The sequence below is a fragment of the Elephas maximus genome, chromosome 19 (genome assembly GCF_024166365.1).
Source record: "Elephas maximus indicus isolate mEleMax1 chromosome 19, mEleMax1 primary haplotype, whole genome shotgun sequence".
Taxonomy (NCBI): domain Eukaryota; kingdom Metazoa; phylum Chordata; class Mammalia; order Proboscidea; family Elephantidae; genus Elephas; species Elephas maximus.
This window is the reverse complement of record NC_064837.1, coordinates 15,048,590-15,072,629: the sequence shown is the minus strand read 5'-3', so window position 1 is coordinate 15,072,629 and position 24,040 is coordinate 15,048,590. Positions and strand designations below refer to the sequence as shown.

Here is a 24,040-nt window from a genome sequence, read left to right as displayed (position 1 = left end):
ATAGCCCACTTAATTTTATGAACATTTTCCAATGTTGTTTAGCATTCTTCATAATAAATTTATTTTGTTTTTTCACTCTATTAAATACAATTTCTGTACCTTTCTCCTATTATTGGACATTTTGGTTTTTTCCAACAAGTTGATTTTCAGATCTCTTTCCAGAAGGGCGTATACCGCATCTTTAGGAGAGACAGCAGTTGCATTTGACTTTGGGCCTTTGGCAGCAGTTTCGAAGAATATATTTGGACAAAAAGGCAAAGATGAAGTAGTGGCATACCCACTGTATATCTTATATGAGAACGGGGAGACTTTCCTTACGTACGTTAGTCTGTTACACAGGTAAGATGAAGTGATACCCCACCTGAAAGGAAAACCTAGCTTGTGCTCCAGTATAGATTGCGATGGTTTGACTTAGGATTCATATTTTTCAGTTTGTGGAAGTATTCCAGCCTTTTGATGCTTGCCTTGCGTATTTTGGAGAAATAATTGGTACAGATCATTTAACTTTTATTTCTTCATATTATTTCGTAAATTCTATAGCATTCCTGGGTAATCACATATCATAGGACTGGGTTGTTGTTCACAAAGTCTAGTCAGCTAAAAAAGTATTAATGTTTTGTATCTTCTATGTACAAGGCACTGCGGGGATGATTACCCAGAAACCCAGTGCCATCAAGTCGATTCCGAACATGGTAATTTGGTATGTTATGTCCCAGCTGTGGGGAAAAGACATACATACGTATGAAAAGATAATTAGCCATAGTCCACAGACAGTAAGAACCCAGAGGAAAGTGAGATCATTCTGGTTGGAGAAGTTGAGATTTTCATAGAGAAGAACTGATGTCATGTAAGACTTGAAGGCCTAACACAGGATTAAATGAAATTCAAGAAAGGGTAAGCTGCTTCAGCCACGAGGGCAGCATGAAGTGGAGTATGAAAACAAGCAAGTACAAGAGTCATTTAAGGTTCAGTGATTAGGCAGTTTGGGCCAGAGCAGAGGATTCATGTAGATGTGTTAAGTAACAAAGCTAGAAGTGTCTGTCCGGGGAAAACGTAAAACCAAAAAACCAAACCTGTTGTGTCATGTTGATTTGACTCAGCGACCCTATAGGACAGCAGAACTGTCCCACAGGTGTTCCGAGGCTGTCATCTGTACGGAAGCAGGTTGCCACATCTTTCTTCCACAGAGTAGCTGGTAGGTTCGAACCGCCAACCTTTCGATTAGCAGATGAGCGCTTTAATCACTGTGTCACCAGGGCTCACGTGGGGTTAAATGACTAGTTAAGGGGTCTGGGGTTCTGTAGTGAGTAAAGCCAGGGATGGTTTCTAAGCAGGAAAAGTATAAAACAGCTGCTTGGGGAAGGGACTGGGGGAGGGAGAGTTTTAAAGAAGTTGTTGAAAGATTGAGCTTAGCATCTGCAAGAGTTTGCACTAGAGTGGTAGTCATGTAGAGAGAGAAATGAACACAGTAGGTGCTACTAAGGCAAGATCAATAAGGCAGGTTATTTGGATAAGGGAGCGATCCATTAGCAGAAATAACAAAGTAACCACCTTTCCCCTCAGTTGTGACAGCCAAAAATGTCTTGAGACATTGCTGAACGTCCCCTGTGGAAGCAAAATCATCTCTGATTGAGAACCACTGAAGTGGTAGAGTGTGAACGGGGAAGAGAAAAGGTTGAGCATTGAGAATGTGCGTTTTTAAGGCTGCCAATAAAAAGGTTGGCACTTCGAATTCACCAGCCACTCCTTGGAAACCCTGTGGGGAAGTTCTGTACTGTCCTGTAGGGTCGCTATGAGTCGGAATCGACCTGACGGCAGTGGGTTATCTAGAAGAAGTCAAAATCAAAGAAGGATAGTAAGTGATGAGTATGGTTATCTTCCGTCAACATTTTCCAAATATGTTTTCACTCTTTCTTTAGCCCTGGGACCGTTGGAAAGCTGTTAGGTCCTTTGCCCATGCATCCTGCGGCTGAAGATAACTATGGTTATGATGCTTGTGCTATACTCTGCTTACCCTGTGTCCCCAACATCTTAGTGATCGCTACTGAATCAGGAGTGCTGTATCACTGTGTTGTGTTAGAAGGGGAAGAAGAAGATGACCAAACTGTAAGTGCAGGCTAATGTGGGTGTATCTTCAGCACCTAGCATGGTTCCTGGCCAGTGTGGATGCTTAATGTATGAGGAATTTTAGCATATCTGGCACTTCTGATATTTGGGAAATATAAATGCTTAAAAATTATTGAAGCACACATAAAAATCTAAATGGAAAGAGGCTGGAAGGTTGCCCAGGTTCCTTGGCGCACCAGCCTAGTTATTTCTTTCTTAATTCTATTGCAGTCTTTAAAGGAGAACAGATATGAAGAAACTTTGAACTTTGAACTGGCTTTTCTCTAAACTTGTTCATTTGTATCTTCCTGAAAGAAAAGAGATCTTTTTTATTCTCTTTAAAAAAAGTAACAAAGCACTGTTAGTATAGGGGATGGAATTAGGAAGAATTTGAAAGCACTCTTTGACCCAGCTTTTTACTTCTGTTTTTAATTGTGTACATTTTCAAATGAACATGGAAGACCAAAATTTAAAAAAATTTTTTTTTTTTTAATAGTCAGAAAAGTCCTGGGATTCCAAGGCTGACCTCAGTCCTTCTCTGTATGTGTTTGAATGTGTTGAGTTGGAGCTTGCTCTGAAACTCGCATCCGGAGAGGATGAGCCCTTTGATTCCGACTTTTCTTGTCCAATCAAACTTCACAGAGGTAAGGTAGTTATTAAATTGTTTTTTTTCCCCATTATATTTATACTAGGACTATGATTTATATATATATGTATGTATATGTTTATGCACGCAGACACACACACCCGTATCTCTCACATATAATTTATTTACTCTGCGGCCGTTCTAGCCCCTTTAAAAAGTTGATTGGATTCTTTTGGGCTTTTAATCACTACGTTCTACTTTAGGTCCAAGGTAGTCTGAGAAAATTTCTGGAGTTCTAAGATAGTGGCCTTCAACCAGGATCCACCCAGGTTTATAATTGTGAATTTTTCCTGTTCTTATCAAAAGTAGACTTCATGATTCAAATATTTAAACGTATGTAAGCTTTAAGTAAACTTTAAAAATAGCTTTTAAAATAAAATTGTGGTATATTGATCTTAAGATATCTTTTTAAAATCTTTCTTCTTTTTATAACACATTATCTTGTTCTGTCCAGACCCAATTTGAATATCATCTTTTTCCTTTTTTTTTAACTTGCCTTACTGGCACAAGAGCCATCTGGCAGTGTATCTGTTCATCTAGAAAGGTCTTGGACAAGTGGCTTCTGACACAGTCAAAGACTGTGTTATGCAAACACAGAGTGGCAGGGCGATAGGCTCAGTTTATGACTAGGAGTCTGGAGTGTCCTAGATTTTAGTCCCAGCTGTACCATTGATAGGCTCCGTAGCATTGGGCATTTACTCCACCTCTCTGGTATTCAGTTTCCTCATCTGAAAACAGTAGAGTTAATATGAGATGGTTTCCAAGGTCCCTTCTAACACTAAATCATGTAGTCCTAATTGCCCCTGCTCCCCCTTTTTTTAAACTCTGCTCTAGGATCTTGTCTTCTTCCTTGTGAAGAATGAGGAACAAAACCTTACTCATTCTGGAATAATTGGGTGTATATTTCGTCGTTTTCCTCTGTCCAGTACAAAGAGAAGGGAGTTCAATCTTGTAGTAACTTGACCTAATCTGTTTACAGCTCTTATTAGCCAGTTTGCCTAGCTTTGTTAACAGTTGGCTTCAACTCTGTACTAAAGTATACTCAAAACATTTAAGGGGACAGTGTTCCTTACACAAGGAGAACCTGTGGGGGTGTCTAATTAAAATCTCTGGAGAGATATAGTCTTAAGTATTAAGTTTATAAAGAACTTTGCTTTAGAGACGAAGACACTGAAATTGAATGAGGTTAAGTTATATAAATTAATTATGGGAATTAATTCCCAGACACCTTTGGGAAGTCTTAAATTTAAGAATTTTTTTCTTGGTTCTAATCAGAAGCCCTGATGGTATAGTGGTAAAGAGCTAGGCTGCTAACCAAAAGGTCAGCAGTTTGAATCCACCAGGCGCTTCTTGGAAACCCTGTGGGGCAGTTCGACTCTGTTCTGTAGGGTCACTGTGAGTCAGAATCGACTTGACGGTAGTGGGTTTAGTCTGGTTTGGTTTAATGTGAATTAACATTTTCATATGTGAAACTAATAGATTTTTGACTTGTTCATATGTGTACTTAACAAGGCAAATCACAGTCACTAATATACACCTAGATTTCTTAGTAACATAATTAAATGGCTACCAAATAACATTTTGGGGAATATGTAGCAAATTTACTATTTCAGTAATTAATGTTGGTCTGTTTTCATAGCAGATTTCTATTATACTCCACTATTAAATTTTTTTGTTGACCTCAGAATCACAAACACATTTTTAAAAGCCATTTTAAACAGTGGCGGCCCTAATGAGATGGTGTGAGCCATAAATTAAATCTTAAGTATGGGCAAATGAAAAAGTTTTTATAACACTTAATATAAAGTGAACATTAAGAAAATGAAGCTATACATAAAAACAAATTTGAAAAAGGGGTTATGGATTATAGTTGCCATCTTAAATCAATTTTAGCGTATATATTATTTCTGTCTTTTAGTTTAATATTAAGAAATCTGAGTCACAGAGATGAATATTCCCAAGTAATAATAGGAATTCAACAGCTCATCTTTTCATCTCAGGATAGTCTTTAGTTACTAATACCAGGCCTTAAAGGAAGGTAGAAATTTTGTTACAAAACCAATTCATTAAAATTATGTAACAACTCTTCGCATTTCTTAGTATAGATATAATTAATCAAAAGAAAAAAAAAAGCCAAAATTTAAAATAAACTTTAAAACTGTCTGTAATTCATGTTATCAGGACATGTAGAAGTTCGCTTGTTATTTCACACTTGACCATTAGACTATGACAGTACCGTTCACTGAGCAGTTGTGCTGAAGTCCCACCTGGCATTTCGTTGGATCTGTGCTATAGGAGGACACCTTGGTGGCATAGTGGATAAGAGCTATGGCTGCTAACCAAAAAGTTCAAATCCACCAGGCGCTCCTTTGGAACTCCATGGGGCAGTTCTACTCTGTTTTATATGGTTGTAATGAGTTGGAATCGACTCGACAGCAACGGGTTTGGTTTTTTTTTTGTTTGTTTATGCTATAGGAGCCCTGTGGTGCAGTGGTTAAAAGCCACGGCTACAAACGATAAGTTCAGCAGTTTGAATCCACTAGCTGCTCTTGGGAAATGCTATGGAGCAGTTCTACTCTGTCCCATAGGGTCACTGAGCTGGACTTGACTCAACAGCAACGGGTTTTTTTGTTTTTTTTTTTTATGCTATAGGAATGCACTTGCTTCAGTAATTTCATGGAAGTAGATTGGTACAAGCATATATTTGCTATAGAGCTATAACATTTTTTAATCACCATTTTACTTTTTTTTAAATATTTTTTATTGAGCTTTAAGTGAATGTTTACAAATCAAGTCAGTCTGTCACATATAAGCTTATATACACCTTACTCCATACTCCCACTTACTCTCCCCCTAATGAGTCAGCCCTTCCAGCCTCTCCTTTCGTGACAATTTTGCCAGTTTCTAACCCTCTCTACCCTCCTATCTCCCCTCCAGACAGGAGATGCCAACACAGTCTCAAGTGTCCACCTGATACAAGTAGCTCACTCTTCGTCAGCTTCTCTCTCCTACCCATTGTCCAGTCCCTTCCATGTCTGATGAGTTGTCTTTGGGAATGGTTCCTGTCCTGGGCCAACAGAAGGTTTGGGGACCATGACCGCCGGGATTCCTCTAGTCTCAGTCAGACTATTAAGTATGGTCTTTTTATGAGAATTTGGGGTCTGCATCCCACTGATCTCCAGCTCCCTCAGAGGTTCTCTGTTGTGCTCCCTGTAAGGGCAGTCATCGGATGTGGCTGGGCACCATCTAGTTTTTCTGGTCTCAGGATAATGTAAGTCTCTGGTTCATGTGGCCCTTTCTGTCTCTTGGGCTCATAGTTGTCGTGTGACCTTGGTGTTCTTCATTCTCCTTTGATCCAGGTGGGTTGAGACCAATTGATGCATCTTAGATGGCTGCTTGTTAGCCTTTAAGACCCCAGATGCCACATTTCAAAGTGGGATGCAGAATGTTTTCACAGTAGCATTATTTTGCCAATTGACTTAGAAGTCCCCTCGAGCCATAGTCCCCAAACCCCCGCCCTTGCTCCACTGACCTTCAAAGCATTCAGTTTATCCCGGAAACTTCTTTGCTTTTGGTCCAGTCCAGTTGAGCTGACCTTCCATGTATTGAGTATTGTCCTTCCCTTTACCTAAAGTAGTTCTTATCTACTAACTAATCAGTAAGTAACCTTCTCCCACCCTCCCTCCCTCCCCCCCTCATAACCACAAAAGTATGTGTTCTTCTCAGTTTATACTATTTCTCAAGATCTTATAATAGTGGTCTTATACAATATTTGTCCTTTTGCCTCTGACTAATTTCACTCAGCATAATGCCTTCCAGGTTCCTCTATGTTATGAAATGTTTCACAGATTCGTCACTGTTCTTTATCGATGCATAGCATTCCATTGTGTGAATATACCACAATTTATTTACCCATTCATCCGTTGATGGACATCTTGGTTGCTTCCAGCTTTTTGCTATTGTAAAGAGAGCTGCAATTAACACGGGTGTGCATATATCTGTTCGTGTGAAGGCTCTTATTTCTCTAGGGTATATTCCGAGGAGTGGGATTTCTGGGTGTATGGTAGTTCTATCTCTAACTTTTTAAGAAAACGCCAGATAGATTTCCAAAGTGGTTGTACCATTTTACATTCCCACCAGCAGTGTATAAGAGTTCCAATCTCTCCGCAGCCTCTCCAACATTTATTATTTTGTGTTTTTTGGATTAATGCCAGCCTTGTTGGAGTGAGATGGAATCTCATCATAGTTTTAATTTGCATTTCTCTAATGGCTAATGAATGAGAGCATTTTCTTATGTATCTGTTGGCTGCCTAAATATCTTCTTTAGTGAAGTACGTGTTCCTATCCTTTGCCCACTTCTTGATTGGGTTGTTTGTCTTTTTGTGGTTGAGTTTTAACAGAATCATGTAGATTTTAGAGATCAGGCACTGGTTGGACATGTCATAGCTGAAAATTCTTTCCTAATCTGTAGGTGGTCTTTTTATTCTTTTGGTGATGTCTTTAGATGAGCATAGATGTTTGATTTTTAGGAGCTCCCAGTTATCGGGTTTCTCTTCGTCATTTTTGGTAATGTTTTGCATTCTGTTTATGCCTTGTATTAGGGCTCCTAACGTTGTCCCTATTTTTTCTTCCATGATCTTTATTGTTTTAGTCTTTATGTTTAGGTCTTTAATCCACTTGGAGTTAGTTTTTGTGCATGGTGTGAGGTATGGGTCCTGTTTCATTTTTTTGCAAATGGATATCCAGTTATGCCAGCACCTTTTGTTAAAAAGACTCTCTTTTCCCCAATTAACTGAAACTGGGCCTTTGTCAAATATCAGCTGCTCATATGTGGATGGATTTATATCTGGGTTCTCAATTCTGTTCCATTGGTCTATGTGCCTGTTGTTGTACCAGTACCAGGCTGTTTTGACTACTGAGGAAGTATAATAGGTTCTAAAATCAGGTAGAGTGAGGCCTCCCACTTTCTTCTTCTTTTTCAGTAATGCTTTACTCATCTGGGGCTTCTTTCCCTTCCATATGAAGTTGGTGATTTGTTTCTCCATCACATTAAAAAATGTCATTGGAATTTGGATCGGAAGTGCATTGTATGTATACATGGCTTTTGGTAGAATATACATTTTTACTATGTTAAGTCTTCCTATCCATGAGCAAGGTATGTTTTTCCACTTAAGTAGGTCCTTTTTAGTTTCTTGCAGTAGTACTTTGTAGTTTTCTTTATATAGGTCTTTTCCATCTTTGGTAAGATTTATTCCTAAGTATTTTGTCTTCTTGGGGGCTACTGTGAATGGTATTGATTTGGTTATTTCCTCTTTGATGTTCTTTTTGTTGATATAGAGGAATCCAAGTGATGTTTGTATGTTTATCTTATAACCTGAGACTCTGCCAAACTCTTCTATTAGTTCCAGTAGTTTTCTGGAGGATTCCTTAGGGTTTTCTGTGTATAAGATCATGTCATCTGCAAATAGAGATAATTTTACTTCCTCCTTGCCAATCCGGATGCCTTTTATTTCTTTGTCTTGCCTAATTGCTCTGACTAGAACCTCTAGCACAATGTTGAATACGAGCAGTGATAAAGGGCATCCTTGTCTGGTTCCTTTTCTCGAGGGAAATACTTTCAGGCTCTCTCCATTTAGAGTGATTTTGGCTTTATATAGATGCCCTTTATTATGTTGAGGAATTTTCCTTCAATTCCTATTTTGGTGAGAGTTTTTATCATAAATGGGTGTTGGACTTTGTCAAATGCCTTTTCTGCATCAATTGATAAGACCATCTGGTTTTTGTCTTTTGTTTTATTTGTATGGTGGATTACATTAGTGGTTTTTCTAATATTAAACCAGCCTTGCATACCTGGTATAAATCCCACTTGATCAGGGTGAATTATTTTTTTGATATGTTGTTGAATTCTATTGGCTAGAATTTTGTTGAGGATTTTTGCATCTATGTTCATGAGAGATATAGGTCTGTAATTTTCTTTTTTTGTGATGTCTTTACCTGGTTTTGGTATCAGGGATATGGTGGCTTCATAGAATGAGTTAGGCAGTATTCCGTCATTTTCTATACTTTGAAATACCTTTAGTAGTAGTGGTGTTAACTCTTCTCTGAAAGTTTGGTAGAACTCTGCAGTAAAGCCATCCGGGCCAGGGCTTTTTTTTGTTGGGAGTATTTTTATTACCATTTCAATCTCTTTTTTTGTTATGGGTCTATTTAGTTGTTCTACTTCTGATTGTGTTAGTTTAGGTAGGTAGTGTTTTTCTAGGAATTCATCCATTTCTTCTAGGTTTTCAGATTTGTTAGAGTGCAGTTTTTTGTAATAATCTGATACGATTCTTTTAATTTCATTTGGTTCTGTTGTGATGTGGCCCATCTCGTTTCTTTTTTTTTTTTTTTTTTAATTAATTTTTATTAAGCTTCAAGTGAACATTTACCATTCCAATCAGTCTGTCACATTTAGGTTTACATACATCTTACTCCCTTCTCCCGCTTGCTCTCCCCCATTGAGTCAGCCCTTTCAGTCTCTCGTTTCGTGCCAATTTTGCCATCTTCCCTCTCTATCTTCCCATCCCCCCTCCAGTCAAGAGTTGCCAACACACTCTCCAGTGTCCACCTAATTTAATTGGCTCACTCTTCATCAGCATCTCTCTCCCCACCGCTGACCAGTCCTTTTCATGCCTGATGAGTTGTCTTCGGGGATGGTTCCTGTCCTGTGCCATCAGAAGTTCTGGGGAGCATTGTCTCTGGGATTCCTCTAGTCGCATTCATATCATTAGGTATGGTCTTTTTATGAGAATTTGGGGTCTGTATCCCATTGGCCTCCTGCTCCCTCAGGAGTTGTCTGTTGTGCTCCCTAGCAGGGCAGACATTGATTGTGGCCGGGCACCAACTAGTTCTTCGGGTCTCAGGATAATGTAGGTCTCTGGTTCATGTGGCCCTTTCTGTCTCTTGGGTTCTTAGTTGTCGTGTGGCCTTGGTATTCTTCCTTTGCCTTTGCTCCAGGTAGGTTGAGACCAATTGATGTATCTTAGATGGCTGCTTGTTGGCATTTAGGATCCCAGTCGCCACAATCAAAGTGGGATGCAGAATGTTTTCATAATAGAATTATTTTGCCCAGTGACTTAGAAGTCTCCTCAAACCATGTTCCCCAGATCCCAGCCCCTGCTCCACTGACCTTTGAAGCTTTCATTTTATCCCGGAAACCTCTTTGCTTTTAGTCCAGTCCAATTAGGCTGACCTTCCTTGTATTGTGTGTTGTCTTTCCCTTCACCCAAAGCAGTTCTTATCTACTGATGGATCAATAAAAAACCCTCTCCCTCCCTCCCTCCCTCCCCCCTTTGTAACCACAAAAGTATGTGTTCTTCTCCGTTTTTTCTATTTCTCAAGATCTTATAATAGTGGTCTTATACAATATTTATCCTTTTGCCTCTGACTCATTTCGCTCAGCATAATGTCTTCCAGATTCCTCCATGTTATGAAATGTTTCAGAGATTAGTCACTGCTCTTTATCGATGCGTAGTATTCCATTGTGTGAATATACCACAATTTATTTACCCATTCATCCGTTGATGGACACCTTGGTTGCTTCCAGCTTTTTGCTGTTGTAAACAGAGCTGCAATAAACATGGGTGTGCATATGTCTGTTTGTGTGAAGGCTCTTGTATCTCTAGGGTATATTCCGAGAAGTGGGATTTCTGGGTTGTATGGTAGTTCTATTTCTAACTGTTTAAGATAACGCCAGATGGATTTCCAAAGTGGTTGTACCATTTTACAATCCCACCAGCAGTGTATGAGAGTTCCAATCTCTCTGCAGCCTCTCCAACATTTATTATTTTGTGTTTTTTGGATTAATGCCAGTCTAGTTGGTGTGAGATGGAATCTCATCATAGTTTTAATTTGCATTTCTCTAATGGCTAATGATCGAGAGCATTTTCTCATGTATCTGTTGGCTGCCTGAATATCTTCTTTAGTGAAGTGTGTGTTCATATCCTTTGCCCACTTCTTGATTGGGTTGCTTGTCTTTTTGTGGTTGAGTTTTGACAGAATCATGTAGATTTTAGAGATCAGGCGCTGGTCGGAGATGTCATAGCTGAATATTCTTTCCCAGTCTGTAGGTGGTCTTTTTACTCTTTTGGTGAAGTCTTTAGATGAGCATAGGTGTTTGATTTTTAGGAGCTCCAAGTTATCTGGTTTCTCTTCATCATTTTTGGTGATGTTTTGTATTCTGTTTATGCCCTGTATTAGGGCTCCTAGGGTTGTCCCTATTTTTTCTTCCATGATCTTTATCGTTTTAGTCTTTATGTTTAGGTCTTTGATCCACTTGGAGTTAGTTTTTGTGCATGGTGTGAGGTATGGGTCCTGTTTCATTCTTTTGCAAATGGATATCCAGTTATGCCAGCACCGTTTGTTAAAAAGACTATTATTTCCCCAATTGACTGACCCTGGTCCTTTGTCAAATATCAGCTGCTCATACATGGATGGATTTATATCTGGGTTCTCAATTCTGTTGCATTGGTCTATGTGCCTGTTGTTGTACCAGTACCAGGCTGTTTTGACTACTGTAGCTGTATAATAGGTTCTGAACTCAGGTAGAGTGAGGCCTCCCACTTTCTTCTTCTTTTTCAGTATTGCTTTGCTTATTCGGGGGTTCTTTCCCTTCCATATGAAATTAGTGATTTGTTTCTCTATCCCCTTAAAATATGACATTGGTATTTGGATTGGAAGTGCGTTATATGTATAGATGGCTTTTGGTAGAATAGACATTTTTACTATGTTAAGTCTTCCTATCCATGAGCAGGGTATGTTCTTCCACTTAAGTATGTCCTTTTGAATTTCTTGTAGCAGAGTTTTATAGTTTTCTTTGTATAGGTCTTTTACATCCTTGGTAAGATTTATTCCTAAGTATTTTATCTTCTTGGGGGCTACTGTGAATGGTATTGATTTGGTTATTTCCTCTTCGGTGTTCTTTTTGTTGATGTAGAGGAATCCAAGTGATTTTTGTATGTTTATTTTATAACCTGAGACTCTGCCAAACTCTTCTATTAGTTTCAGTAGTTTTCTGGAGGATTCCTTAGGGTTTTCCATGTATACGATCATGTCATCTGCAAATAGAGATAATTTTACTTCCTCCTTGCCAATCTGGATACCCTTTATTTCTTTGTCTAGCCTAATTGCCCTGGCTAGGACTTCAAGTACGATGTTGAATAAGAGTGGTGATAAAGGGCATCCTTGTCTGGTTCCCGTTTTCAGGGGAAATGCTTTCTCTCCATTTAGAGTGATATTGGCTGTTGGCTTTGCATAGATGCCCTTTATTATGTTGAGGAATTTTCCTTCAATTCCTATTTTGGTAAGAGTTTTTATCATAAATGGGTGTTGAACTTTGTCAAATGCCTTTTCTGCATCAATTGATAAGATCATGTGGTTTTTATCTTTTGTTTTATTTATGCGATGGATTACATTAATGGTTTTTCTGAAATTAAACCAGCCTTACATACCTGGTATAAATCCCACTTGATAAGGGTGAATTATTTTTTTGATGTGTTGTTGGATTCTATTGGCTAGAATTTTGTTGAGGATTTTTGCATCTATGTTCATGAGGGATATAGGTCTAAAATTTTCTTTTTTTGTAATATATTTACCTGGTTTTGGTATCAGGGAGATGGTGGCTTCATAGAATGAGTTGGGTAGTATTCCGTCTTGTTCTATGCTTTGAAATACCTTCAGTAGTAGTGGTGTTAAGTCTTCTCTGAATGTTTGGTAGAACTCTGCAGTGAAGCCGTCTGGGCCAGGACTTTTTTTTGTTGGAAGTTTTTTGATTACCGTTTCAATCTCTTTTTTTGTTATGGGTCTATTTAGTTGTTCTACTTCTGAATGTGTTAGTTGAGGTAGGTAGTATTTTTCCAAGAATTTATCCATTTCTTCTAGGTTTTCAAATTTGTTAGAGTACAATTTTACGTAGTAATCTGAAATGATTCTTTTAATTTCATTTGGCTCTGTTGTGATGTGGTCCTTCTCGTTTCTTATTCGGGTTATTTGTTTCCTTTCCTGTTTTTCTTTAGTCAGTCTGGCCAATGGTTTATCAATTTTGTTAATTTTTTCAAAGAACCAGCTTTTGGCTTTGTTAATTCTTTCAATTGTTTTTCTGTTCTCTAATTCATTTAGTTCAGCTCTAATTTTTATTATTTGTTTTCTTCTGGTGTCTGATGGGTTCTTTTGTTGCTCACTTTCTATTCAAGTTGTCGGGACAGTTCTCTGATTTTGTCTCTTTCTTCTTTTTGTATGTGTGCATTTATCGATATAAATTGGCCTCTGAGCACTGCTTTTGCTGTGTCCCAGAGGTTTTGATAGGAAGTATTTTCATTTTCGTTGCTTTCTAAGAATTTCCTTATTCCCTCCTTGATGTCTTCTATAACCCAGTCTTTTTTCAGGAGGGTATTGTTCATTTTCCAAGTATTTGATTTCTTTTCCCTAGTTTTTCTGTTATTGATGTCTAGCTTCATTGCCTTGTGGTCTGAGAAGATGCTTTGTAATATTTCGATGTTTTGGATTCTACCAAGATTTGTTTTGTGACCTAATATGTGGTCTATTCTAGAGAATGTTCCATGTGCACTAGAAAAAAAAGTATATTTTGCAGCAGTTGGCTGGAGAGTTCTGTATAAGTCTATGAGGTCAAGTTGGTTGATTGTTTTAAGTAGGTCTTCCGTGTCTCTGCTGAGCTTCTTACTGGATGTCCTGTCCTTCTCCGAAAGTGGTGTGTTGAAGTCCCCTACTATAAACGTGGAGGTGTCTATCTCGCTTTTCAATTCTGTTAAAATTTGATTTATGTATCTTGCAGCCCTGTCATTGGGTGCGTAAATATTTAATATGGTTATATCTTCCTGATCAATTATCCCTTTTATCATTATATAGTGTCCTTCTTTATCCTTTGTGGCGGATTTAAGTCTAAAGTCTATTTTGTCAGAAATTAATATTGTTACTCCTCTTCTTTTTTGCTTATTATTTGCTTGATATATTTTTTTCCATCCTTTGAGTCTTAGTTTGTTTGTGTCTCTAAGTCTAAGGTGTGTCTCTTGTAGGCAGCATATAGATGGATCGTGTTTCTTTATCCAGTCCGTGACTCTCTGTCTCTTTATTGGTGCATTTAGTCCATTTACATTCAGCATAATTATAGATAAATATGTTTTTAGTGCTGTCATTTTGATGCCTTTTCGTGTGTGTTGTTGGCCTTTTCATTTTTCCACATACTTTTTTGTGCTGAGACGTTTTTCTTAGTAGATTGTGAGATCCTCATTTTCATAATGTTTAACTTTATGTTTGTTGAGTCGTTACGTTTTTCTCGAGTTATATAATTGATATTCCTTTTTGTGGTTACCTTATTATTTACCCCTATTTTTCTAAGTAAAAACCTAACTTGTATCGTTCTATATCGCCTTGTATCACTCTCCATCTGGCAGTTCAATGCCTCCTATATTTAGTCCCTCTTTTTGATTATTGTCATCGTTTATCTATTGATTTCCATGATTTCCTGTTATGTGTATTATTTTGTTTCTTTGTTTATTTTTTAGAATTAATCTTACTTTGTTTGTTTTTGTGCTTTCCCTATCTCAGTAGCGTTGATATCAGGACGTTCTGTTTTGTGACCTTGTATTGTGCTGGTACCTGATATTATTGGTCATCAGGCCAAACAATCTCCTTAAGCATTTCTTGCAGTCTTGGTTTAGTTTTTGCAAATTCTCTAAACTTGTGTTTATCTGTAAATATCTTAATTTCTCCTTCATATTTCAGAGAGTTTTGCTGGATATATGATCCTTGGTTGGCAGTTTTTCTCGTTCAGTGCTCTGTATACGTCGTCACATTCCCTTCTTGCCTGCATGGTTTCTGCTGAGTAGTCTGAACTTATTCTTATTGATTCTCCCTTGAAGGAAACCTGTCTTTTCTCCCTGGCTGCTTTTATAATTTTCTGTTTGTGTTTCGTTTTGGCAAGTTTGATGATAATACGTCTTGGTGTTTTTCTTTCTGGATCAATCTTAAATGGGGTTCGATGAGCATCTTGGATAGATATCCTTTCGTCTTTCAGGATGTCAGGGAAGTTTTGTGTCAGGAGTTCTTCAACTATTTTCTCTGTGTTTTCTGTCCCCCCTCCCTGTTCTGGGACTCCAATCACTCGCAAGCTATCCTTCTTGATAGAGTCCCACATGATTCTTAGGGTTTTTTCATTTTTTTTAATTCTTTTATCTGATTTTTTTTCAGCTATGTTGGAGTTGATTCCCTGGTCCTCCAGAAGTCCCAGTCTACATTCTAATTGCTCGAGTCTGCTCCTCTGACTTTCTATTGCGTTGTCTAATTCTGTAATTTTATTGTTAATCTTTTGGATTTCTACATGGTGTCTCTCTATGGATTCTTCCAACTTATTAATTTTTCCACTATGTTCTTGAATAAGCTTTTTGAGTTCTTCAACAGTTTTATCAGTGTGTTCCTTGGCTTTTTCTGCAGTTATCCTAATTTCATTTGTGATATCTTGAAGCATTCTGTAAATTAGTTTTTTATATTCTGTATCTGATAATTCCAGGATTGTATCTTCATTTGGGAAAGATTTTGATTCTTTTGTTTGGGGGGTGGAGAAGCTGTCATGGTCTGTTTCTTTATGTGGTTTGATATGGACTGCTGTCTCCGAGCCATCACTGGGAAACTAGATTTTTCAGGTAATCAGTTGGTACGCTGGCTCTTAGTTCTGAAAACGATCGCTGTCCGCCCGTATTTGTTCGTTCTCCGTCTCTAAGTCTGTGTTTGTTGTTCAGAGTTCGTAGATTGTTGTATATGTGATCGATTCACTTGTTTTTCTGAGTCTTTGTTGCAAGAGGGATCCGCGGTAGTGTCCACCTAGTCCGCCATCTTGGCCCCGCCTCCCCATCTCGTTTCATTTTCGGGTTATTTGTTTCCTTTCCTGTATTTCTTTAGTCACTCTGGCCAGTGGTTTATCAATTTTGTTAATTTTTTCAAAGAACCAGCTTTTGGCTTTGTTAATTCTTTCAATTGTTTTTCTGTTCTCTAATTCATTTTTTTTTTTTTTTTTAGTTCAGCTCTAATTTTTATTATTTGTTTTCTTCTGGTGCCTGATGGATTCTTTTGTTGCTCACTTTCTATTTGTTAAAGTTGTAGGGACAGTTCTCTGATTTGGGCTCTTTCTTCTTTTTGTATGTGTGCATTTATTGATATAAATTGACCTCTGAGCACTGCTTTTGCTGTGTCCCAGAGGTTTTGATAGGACGTATTTACATTCTCGTTGCATTCTATGAATTTCTTTATTCCCTCCTTAATGTCTTCTATAACCCAATCTTTTTTCAGGAGGGTATTGTTCACTTTCCAAGTATTTGATTTCTTTTCCCTAATTTTTCTGTTTTTGATTTCCACTTTTATGGCCTTGTGGTCTGAGAAGATGCTTTGTAATATTTTGATGTTTTGGATTCTGCAAAGGTTTGTTTTATGACCTAATATGTGATCTATTCTAGAGAATGTTCCATGTGCGCTAGAAAAAAAAAGTATATTTTGCAGCAGTTGGGTGGAGTGTTCTGTATAAGTCAATGAGGTCAAGTTGGTTGATTGTAGCAATTAGGTCTTCCGTGTCTCTATTGAGCTTCTTACTGGAAGTCCTGTCCTTCTCCAAAAGTGGTGTGTTGAAGTCTCCTACTATAATTGTAGAGGTGTCTATCTCACTTTTCAGTTCTGTTAAAGTTTGTTTTATGTATCTTGCAGCCCTGTCATTGGTGTATAAATACTTAATATGGTTATATCTTTCTGGTCAATTGTCCCTTTTATCATTATGTGGTGTCCTTCTTTATCCTTTGTGGTGGATTTAAGTTTAAAGCCTATTTTGTCAGAAATTAATATTGCTACTCCTGCTCTTTTTTGCTTATTGTTTGCTTGATATATTTTTTTCCATCCTTTGAGTTTTAGTTTGTTTGTGTCTCTAAGTCTAAGGTGTGTCTCTTGTAGGCAGCATATAGATGGATCGTGTTTCTTTATCCAGTCCGAGACTCTCTGTCTCTTTATTGTTGAGTTTAGTCCATTTACATTCAGCGTAATTATAGATAAGTACATGTTTAGTGCTGTCATTTTGATGCCTTTTTATGTGTGTTGTTGACAGTTTCATTTTTCCACTTACTTTTTTGTGCTGAGATGTTTTTCTTTGTAAATTCCGTGTTCCTCATTTTCATAGTATTTGACTTTATGTTTGCCGAGTCGTTATGTTTTTCTTGGTTTTTGTTTTGAGTTATGGAGTTGTTATACCTCTTTGTGGTTACCTTAATATTCACCCCTATCTTTCTAAGTAAAAACCTAACTTGTTGTATATCGCCTTGTATCCCTCTCCATATGGCAGTTCTGTGCCACCTGTATTTAGTCCCTCTTTTTGATTATTGTGATCTTTTACATATTGACTTCCGTGATTCCCTGTTTTGAGCTTTTTTTTTTTTAATTAATCTTAATTTGTTTTTGTGCTTTCCCTATTTGAGTTGATATCAGGATGCTCTGTTCTGTGACCTTGTGTTGTGCTGGTATCTGATATTTTTGGTTTTCTGACCAAACAATTAGTATTTCTTGTAGCTTTGGTTTGGTTTTTGCAAATTCTCTAAGCTTGTGTTTATCTGTAAATGTCTTAATTTCACCTGTATATTTCAGAGAGGGTTTTGCTGGATACATGATCCTTGCCTGGCAGTTTTTCTTCTTCAGTGCTCTGTGTATGTCATCCCATTGCCTTCTTGCCTGCATGGTTTCTGCTGAGTAGTCTGAACTTACTCCTATTGATTCTCCTTTGTAGGAGACCTTTCTTTTATTCCTGGCTGCTTTTAAAATTTTCTCTTTATCTTTGGTTTTGGCAAGTTTGATGATAATATGTCTAGGTGATTTTCTTTTTTGATCAATCTTAAATGGGGTTCAATGAGCATCTTGGATAGATATCCTTTCGTCTTCCATGATGTCAGGGAAGTTTTGTGTCAGGAGTTCTTCAACTATTTTCTCTGTGTTTTCTGTCCTCCCTCCCTGTTCTGGGACTCCAATCACACACACGTTATCCTTCTTGATAGAGTCCCACATGATTCTTAGGGATTCTTCATTTTTTTTTTTCATTCTTTTATCTGATTTTTTTTCAGCTGTATTGATGTCAATTTCCTGGTCCTCCAGATCTCCCACTCTGCATTCTAATTGCTCGAGTGTACTCGTCTGACTTCCTATTGCGTTGTCTAATTCTATAATTTTATTGTTAATCTTTTGGATTTCTGAATGCTGTCTCTCTATGGATTCTTGTGACTTATTAATTTTTCCACTATGTTCTTGAATAATCTTTTTGAGTTCTTCAACTGCTTTATCAGTGTCTTCCTTGGCTTTTTCTGTAGATTGCCTTATTTCATTTCTGAGGTCATCCCTGATGTCTTGAAGCATTCTGTAAATTAGTTTTTTATATTCTGTATCTGGCAATTCCAGGATTGAATCTTCATTTGGGAAAGATTTTGATTCTTTAGTTTGGGGAGTTGTAGAAGCAATCATGGTCTGTTTCTTTATGTGGTTTGATATCGACTGCTGTCTCCGAGCCATCACGAAGGTATTGTAGTGATTTATTCTATATTTGCTCACTGAATCTTATCTTGTTTTGTTTTCTTTCAGTATACGTAGATGGGCTACTAGATTGTGCTGTCTTGATTGTTGTAGCCCTTGACTCACTTTTGTCCTATTACCAGCTGGTTTTGGGCTGTTACCAGATATATAAGCCTGAGTCCATTCACTATTCTTGAGTAGAATCTGATTTTGAGTCATTAAGTGTGTGGTGCAGACTGTCACCTATCCACCTAGAGAAGTAGTGGTGATAGTTGTGAGCACCAGATTCTAGTAGCAGCAGGGGTTCACGCTCCGGGGGTGGCAGGATGCTGACAGGCTTTCCCCAAGTGTCAGTGAGGTAGGTGTGTCTCTATTCCTAAAGCACCTTGGTGGGTGGGCTCTGCACCTGTACCTTAGGCCCCCAGTGCAAGTACCTCTACAGATTGGTAGGTGTCACCCTCCTTAGACCCCTAAGGCAGGAGACTCGGTGGTCTGGGGGGAGCTTCAGCCCTCTGTTCCCTGTTGTGGGTCAGTGAGGGATCTGTTGAATATGCAGAGATATCATACCTGGGAAACTTGTCTTTCCAGTAATCTGCTAAAACAATTACAGTCAGATCCCTACAAGGAATGCCTTTGCATTATAATATCCACCTTGTTCCCTGTAGGGATGAAAGCCCAAGACTGTGGATCACATATGCTTGGCTGGAGCTGGTTCTATGTTTTTAGTCCAATTAGGGAAGGATTTTTGGTCCCTGGGTTTTTTGTAGCTGCTTCTCTCAGGCCAGGAGAATGGGTTAGGAAAAGACCAAAAAAAAAAAAAAGAAGAAGAAAGAAAAACCTGCAGCGCAGTTCACCCTCTGGCTCAGGAAATTCCAATGTTAATGAAGCCGCCTGGGAAAGGGAGGGGAGGGTTCAGATAAATAGGAGAGAATAGCACCCCGGAATATAGACTTATCTTGCTTGGGATGACTGTTTTATCTGAGATTCCCGAGCGGGGGCTGTGCTCACTGGCTGGGTAGAGATTGGCCCCTAGGGTCAGGCCTGCGTCCCGTGCTTGCGCTGTCTCAGAGTCGTGGTTAGTTCCTCAGCTCCCAGTCCAAAGCCCAGCGCCAAGGTTCCCCGGCTGGGGCTCCGCACTCCCGGCTCCAAAACCAGTCGCTGCCTCCCGGTGACTTCTCCTCCCATCAGCCGCGTCGCTGTGCTGCCTGCGTACACTGGCTGGGCTTCCCCTGAGGTCAGTTCATGGGGCTAGGGCTGCACCCCATGTTTGCGCTGTCACAGGATGCCATGCTCAGCTCCCCTGCACCCAGTCCAAAGCCCGGCACCAAGGTTTCCTGACTGGGGCGCTGGCTCCAGGCTCCGAAAACTGTCGCTGCTTCCCCGTGGTTGTTCGTTCTCAGTCTCTGTCATTCAGGTCAAGTCTTTAGAGCTGTGTTTGATGGTGAGGGTTCGTAGATTGTCATGTATGTGATCGATTCACTTGTTTTTCTGAGTCTTTGTTGCAAGAGGGATCCGAGGTAGTTTCTACCTAGTCAGCCATCTTGCCAAATTCCTACCATTTTACTTTTAAGAACTTTAAATAAATGCACAGACATGGAGAGACCTGACATCAGGTGTTAATGTTTTGGCGAACTCCATTGTGTTAATGTTTAGAAAATAACATATTTGGACAGTATGTATTAAATATAGTGTTTTAAATACTTAAAATATATTCAGAAATGAAATTCAAATTTAAAAATGTCAAATTCCTTGAAAGCAGTGCCAGAGTATGAAGGTTTTGTAGACCTTCCATCACTTCTATCACCAAATGTGTTTGTAGGCGACTGGGGTGGGTTTTTTTCAGTTTTCTAATGACTACATCTGTATCATTAAATGATTGAATTTGCAGATCCCAAATGTCCTTCAAGATATCACTGTACTCATGAAGCTGGTGTACATAGTGTTGGGCTAGCTTGGATTCATAAACTTCACAAATTTCTTGGATCAGGTGAGTGTACTGATTTTTTGTATTTTTAAGTAGGTTTCACGGGTTCTATTAAAAAGTAATTTGGAATAGAAAAATAATAGAGAAAAACCAGTAAAACCAAAAGTTGGTTCTTTGAAAAATTTAACAAAATTGACAAACCTTTAGCTGGACTGACCCAGAAAAAAGGAGAGAAGACTCAAATTACTACAGTAACAAATAAAACAGGGAATATTACTACTGGCGTTACAGAACAGAAATAAAAAAGATTATAAGGGAATATTATGAACAACTATATGCCAGATTAGATAACCTAAATGAAATGCAGGAATTCTTAGAAAGACACAAACTACTGAAATTTACTCAGGAAGAAATGGGAAATCTGAATAGACGTATAGGAAATAAAGAGATCAAATTAGTAATCAAAAAACTACCTAAAAAGAAAAGCCCAGGACCAGATGACTGCACATTTAAAAAAAAAATTAATACTGGTTCTTCACAAACTCATCCCACCTCATTCTGTGAGGTCGATACTACCCTGATATTAAAACCAGACAAAGACACCCAAGAAAAGAAAATTACAAGCCAATGTCTCCTATGAATATAGATGCAAAAACTCTCAGCAAATACTATCAATCTGAATTCAGCAATATGTAAAAATGATTATACACCATGACCAAGTGGAATTTATCCCCAGAATGCAAGGTTGATTTAACATCCAAAAGTCAATTACTTTTATTACACTGCATCAGTTGAAAAAAAGGAAAAAAACCATATGATCATCTCAACAAATGTAGAAAAAGCATTTGACAAAATCCAACAGATTCATGTTAAAACTGTTCAACACTCAGCCTGATAAAGCTGCATCTATGAGAAAATGATAGCGGATATCATACTTAATGGTGAAAGACTGAATTTTTTATTAGTTTTCTATTTTGCTGTAATAAATCACAAACTTAGTGGTTTAGAACAACACATTATCTTTCAGTCCTGTAGATTTCAAATCCTACACAGGTTTCACTGGACTAAAATCAGGATGTCAGGGGGGGACCACAGCCTCATCTGCCCTGAGGCCAGGAGAACTAGATGGTGCCTGGCTACCACTACTGACCATTCTACTCAGAGCCACAATAGATGGGCCCTGATAGAATGGCAGAAGAATGGGGAACAGAACCTCGAATTCCTAAAAAAAAGAAAAAGAAAAACCAGACCTACTGGAGTGGTTGAGACAGGAGGATTCCACAAGACTGTTGCTCTGACGTAACTTCAAACCTTGAACCGAAATTAACTGCCGAGATTACCTGGTAGCTAGATAACAATTGGCTCAAAAAACAATGAGTGGAGGCGGGGCCAAGATGGCGGACTAGGTAGACGCTACCTCGGATCCCTCTTGCAACAAAGACTTGGAATAACAAGTGAATTGATCACGTACATAACAATCTACGAACCCTGAACAACAAACACAGATTTAGACGGAAAACGAACAAATACGGGGAAGCAGCGATTGTTTTCGGAACCTGGAGCCAGCGTCCCAGTCAGCAAATTTTCTGGAAAAACTAGTTTGCAGTGACGGCTCGGAGACAGCAGTCCATATCAAACCACATGAAGAAGCAGACCATGACAGCTTCTACAACCCCCCAAACAAAAGAATCAAAATCTTTCCCAAATGAAGATACAATCCTGGAATTATCAGATACAGAATATAAAAAACTAATTTACAGAATGCTTCAAGACATCACAAACGAAATAAGGCAAACTGCAGAAAAAGCCAAGGAACACACTGATAAAACTGTTGAAGAACTCAAAAAGATTATTCAAGAACATAGTGGAAAAATTAATAAGTTGGAAGAATCCATAGAGAGACACCATGTAGAAATCCAAAAGATTAACAATAAAATTACAGAATTAGACAACGCAATAGGAAGTCAGAGGAGCAGACTCGAGCAATTAGAATGCAGACTGGGACTTCTGGAGGACCAGGGAATTAACACCAACATAGCTGAAAAAAAATCAGATAAAAGAATTTAAAACAATGAAGAAATCCTAAGAATCATGTGGGACTCTTATCAAGAAGGATAACGTGCGTGTGATTGGAGTCCCAGAACAGGGAGGGGGGACAGAAAACACAGAGAAAATAGTTGAAGAACTCCTGACACAAAACTTCCCTGACATCATGAAAGACGAAAGGATATCTATCCAAGATGCTCATCGAACCCCATTTAAGATTGATCCAAAAAGAAAAACACCAACACATATTATCATCAAACTCGCCAAAACAAAAGATAAAGAGAAAATTTTAAAAGCAGCCAGGGAGAAAAGAAAGGTTTCCTTCAAGGGAGAATCAATAAGAATAAGTTCAGACTACTCAGCAGAAACCATGCAGGCAAGAAGGGAATGGGACTACATATACAGAGCACTGAAGGAGAAAAACTGCCAGCCAAGGATCATATATCCAGCAAAACTCTCTCTGAAATATGAAGGAGAAATTAAGATATTTACAGACAAACACAAGTTTAGAGAATTTGCAAAAACCAAACCAAAGCGACAAGAAATACTAAAGGAAATTGTTTGGTCAGAAAACCAATAATATCAGATACCAGTACAACACAAGGTCACAGAACAGAACATCCTGATATCAACTCAAATAGGGAAATCACAAAAACAAATTAAGATTAATTAAAAAAAAAAATACTCATAACAGGGAATCACGGAAGTCAATATGTAAAAGATCACAATAATCAAAAAGAGGGACTAAATACAGGAGGCACAGAACTGCCATATGGACAGTGATACAAGGCGATATAGAACAATACAAGTTAGGTTTTTACTTAGAAAAATAGGGGTAAATAATAAAGTAACCACAAAGAGGTATAACAACTCCATAACTCAAGGTAAAAGCCAAGAAAAACGTAACGACTCAACAAACATAAAGTCAAACACTACGAAAGTGAGGATCTCACAATTTACTAAGAAAAAGTCTCAGCACAAAAAAGTAAGTGGAAAAATGAAATTGTCAACAACACACATAAAAAGGCATCAAAATGACAACACTAAACACTTATTTATCTATAATTACTCTGAATGTAAATGGACTAAATGCACCAATAAAGAGACAGAGAGTCTCGGACTGGATAAAGAAACACGGTCTGTCTATATGCTGCCTACGAGAGACACACCTTAGACTTACAGACACAAACAAACTAAAACTCAAAGGATGGAAAAAAATATATCACGGAAACAATAAGCAAAAAAGAAGAGGAGTAGTAATATTAATTTCTGACAAAATAGACTTTAGACTTAAATCCACCACAAAGGATAAAGAAGGACACTACATAATGATAAAAGGGACAATTGATCAGGAAGACATAACCATATTAAATATTTATGCACCCAATGACAGGGCTGCAAGATACATAAATTTTAACGGAATTGAAAAGTGAGATAGACACCTCCACAATTATAGTAGGAGACTTCAACACACCACTTTCGGAGAAGGACAGGACATCCAGTAAGAAGCTCAACAGAGACACGGAAGACCTAATTACAACAGTCAACCAACTTGACCTCATTGACTTATACAGAACTCTGCACCCAACTGCTGCAAAGTATACTTTTTTTTCTAGCGCACATGGAACATTCTCTAGAATAGACCACATATTGGGTCATAAAACAAACCTTTGCAGAGTCCAAAACATCAAAATATTATTACAAAGCATCTTCTCAGACCACAAGGCAATAAAACT

The 24,040-nt window shown here is 38.2% G+C and overlaps 1 protein-coding gene across 4 annotated transcripts in view; it reads left to right on the top strand.

The window, feature by feature from the left end:
- Positions 1-24,040, top strand: part of NUP88 (nucleoporin 88) — a 71,070-nt gene that overhangs the window by 19,741 nt on the left and 27,289 nt on the right. For 2 of the 4 annotated variants that reach the window (XM_049861027.1, XM_049861029.1), the window contains exons 5-8: positions 151-339; positions 1,920-2,106; positions 2,603-2,750; positions 20,223-20,321. In XM_049861027.1, the coding sequence (XP_049716984.1) occupies positions 151-339; positions 1,920-2,106; positions 2,603-2,750; positions 20,223-20,321 (623 nt within the window). The remainder of the gene's footprint in view (positions 1-150; positions 340-1,919; positions 2,107-2,602; positions 2,751-20,222; positions 20,322-24,040) is intronic. The other 2 variants (XM_049861028.1, XM_049861030.1) reach the window with 1 other exon arrangement.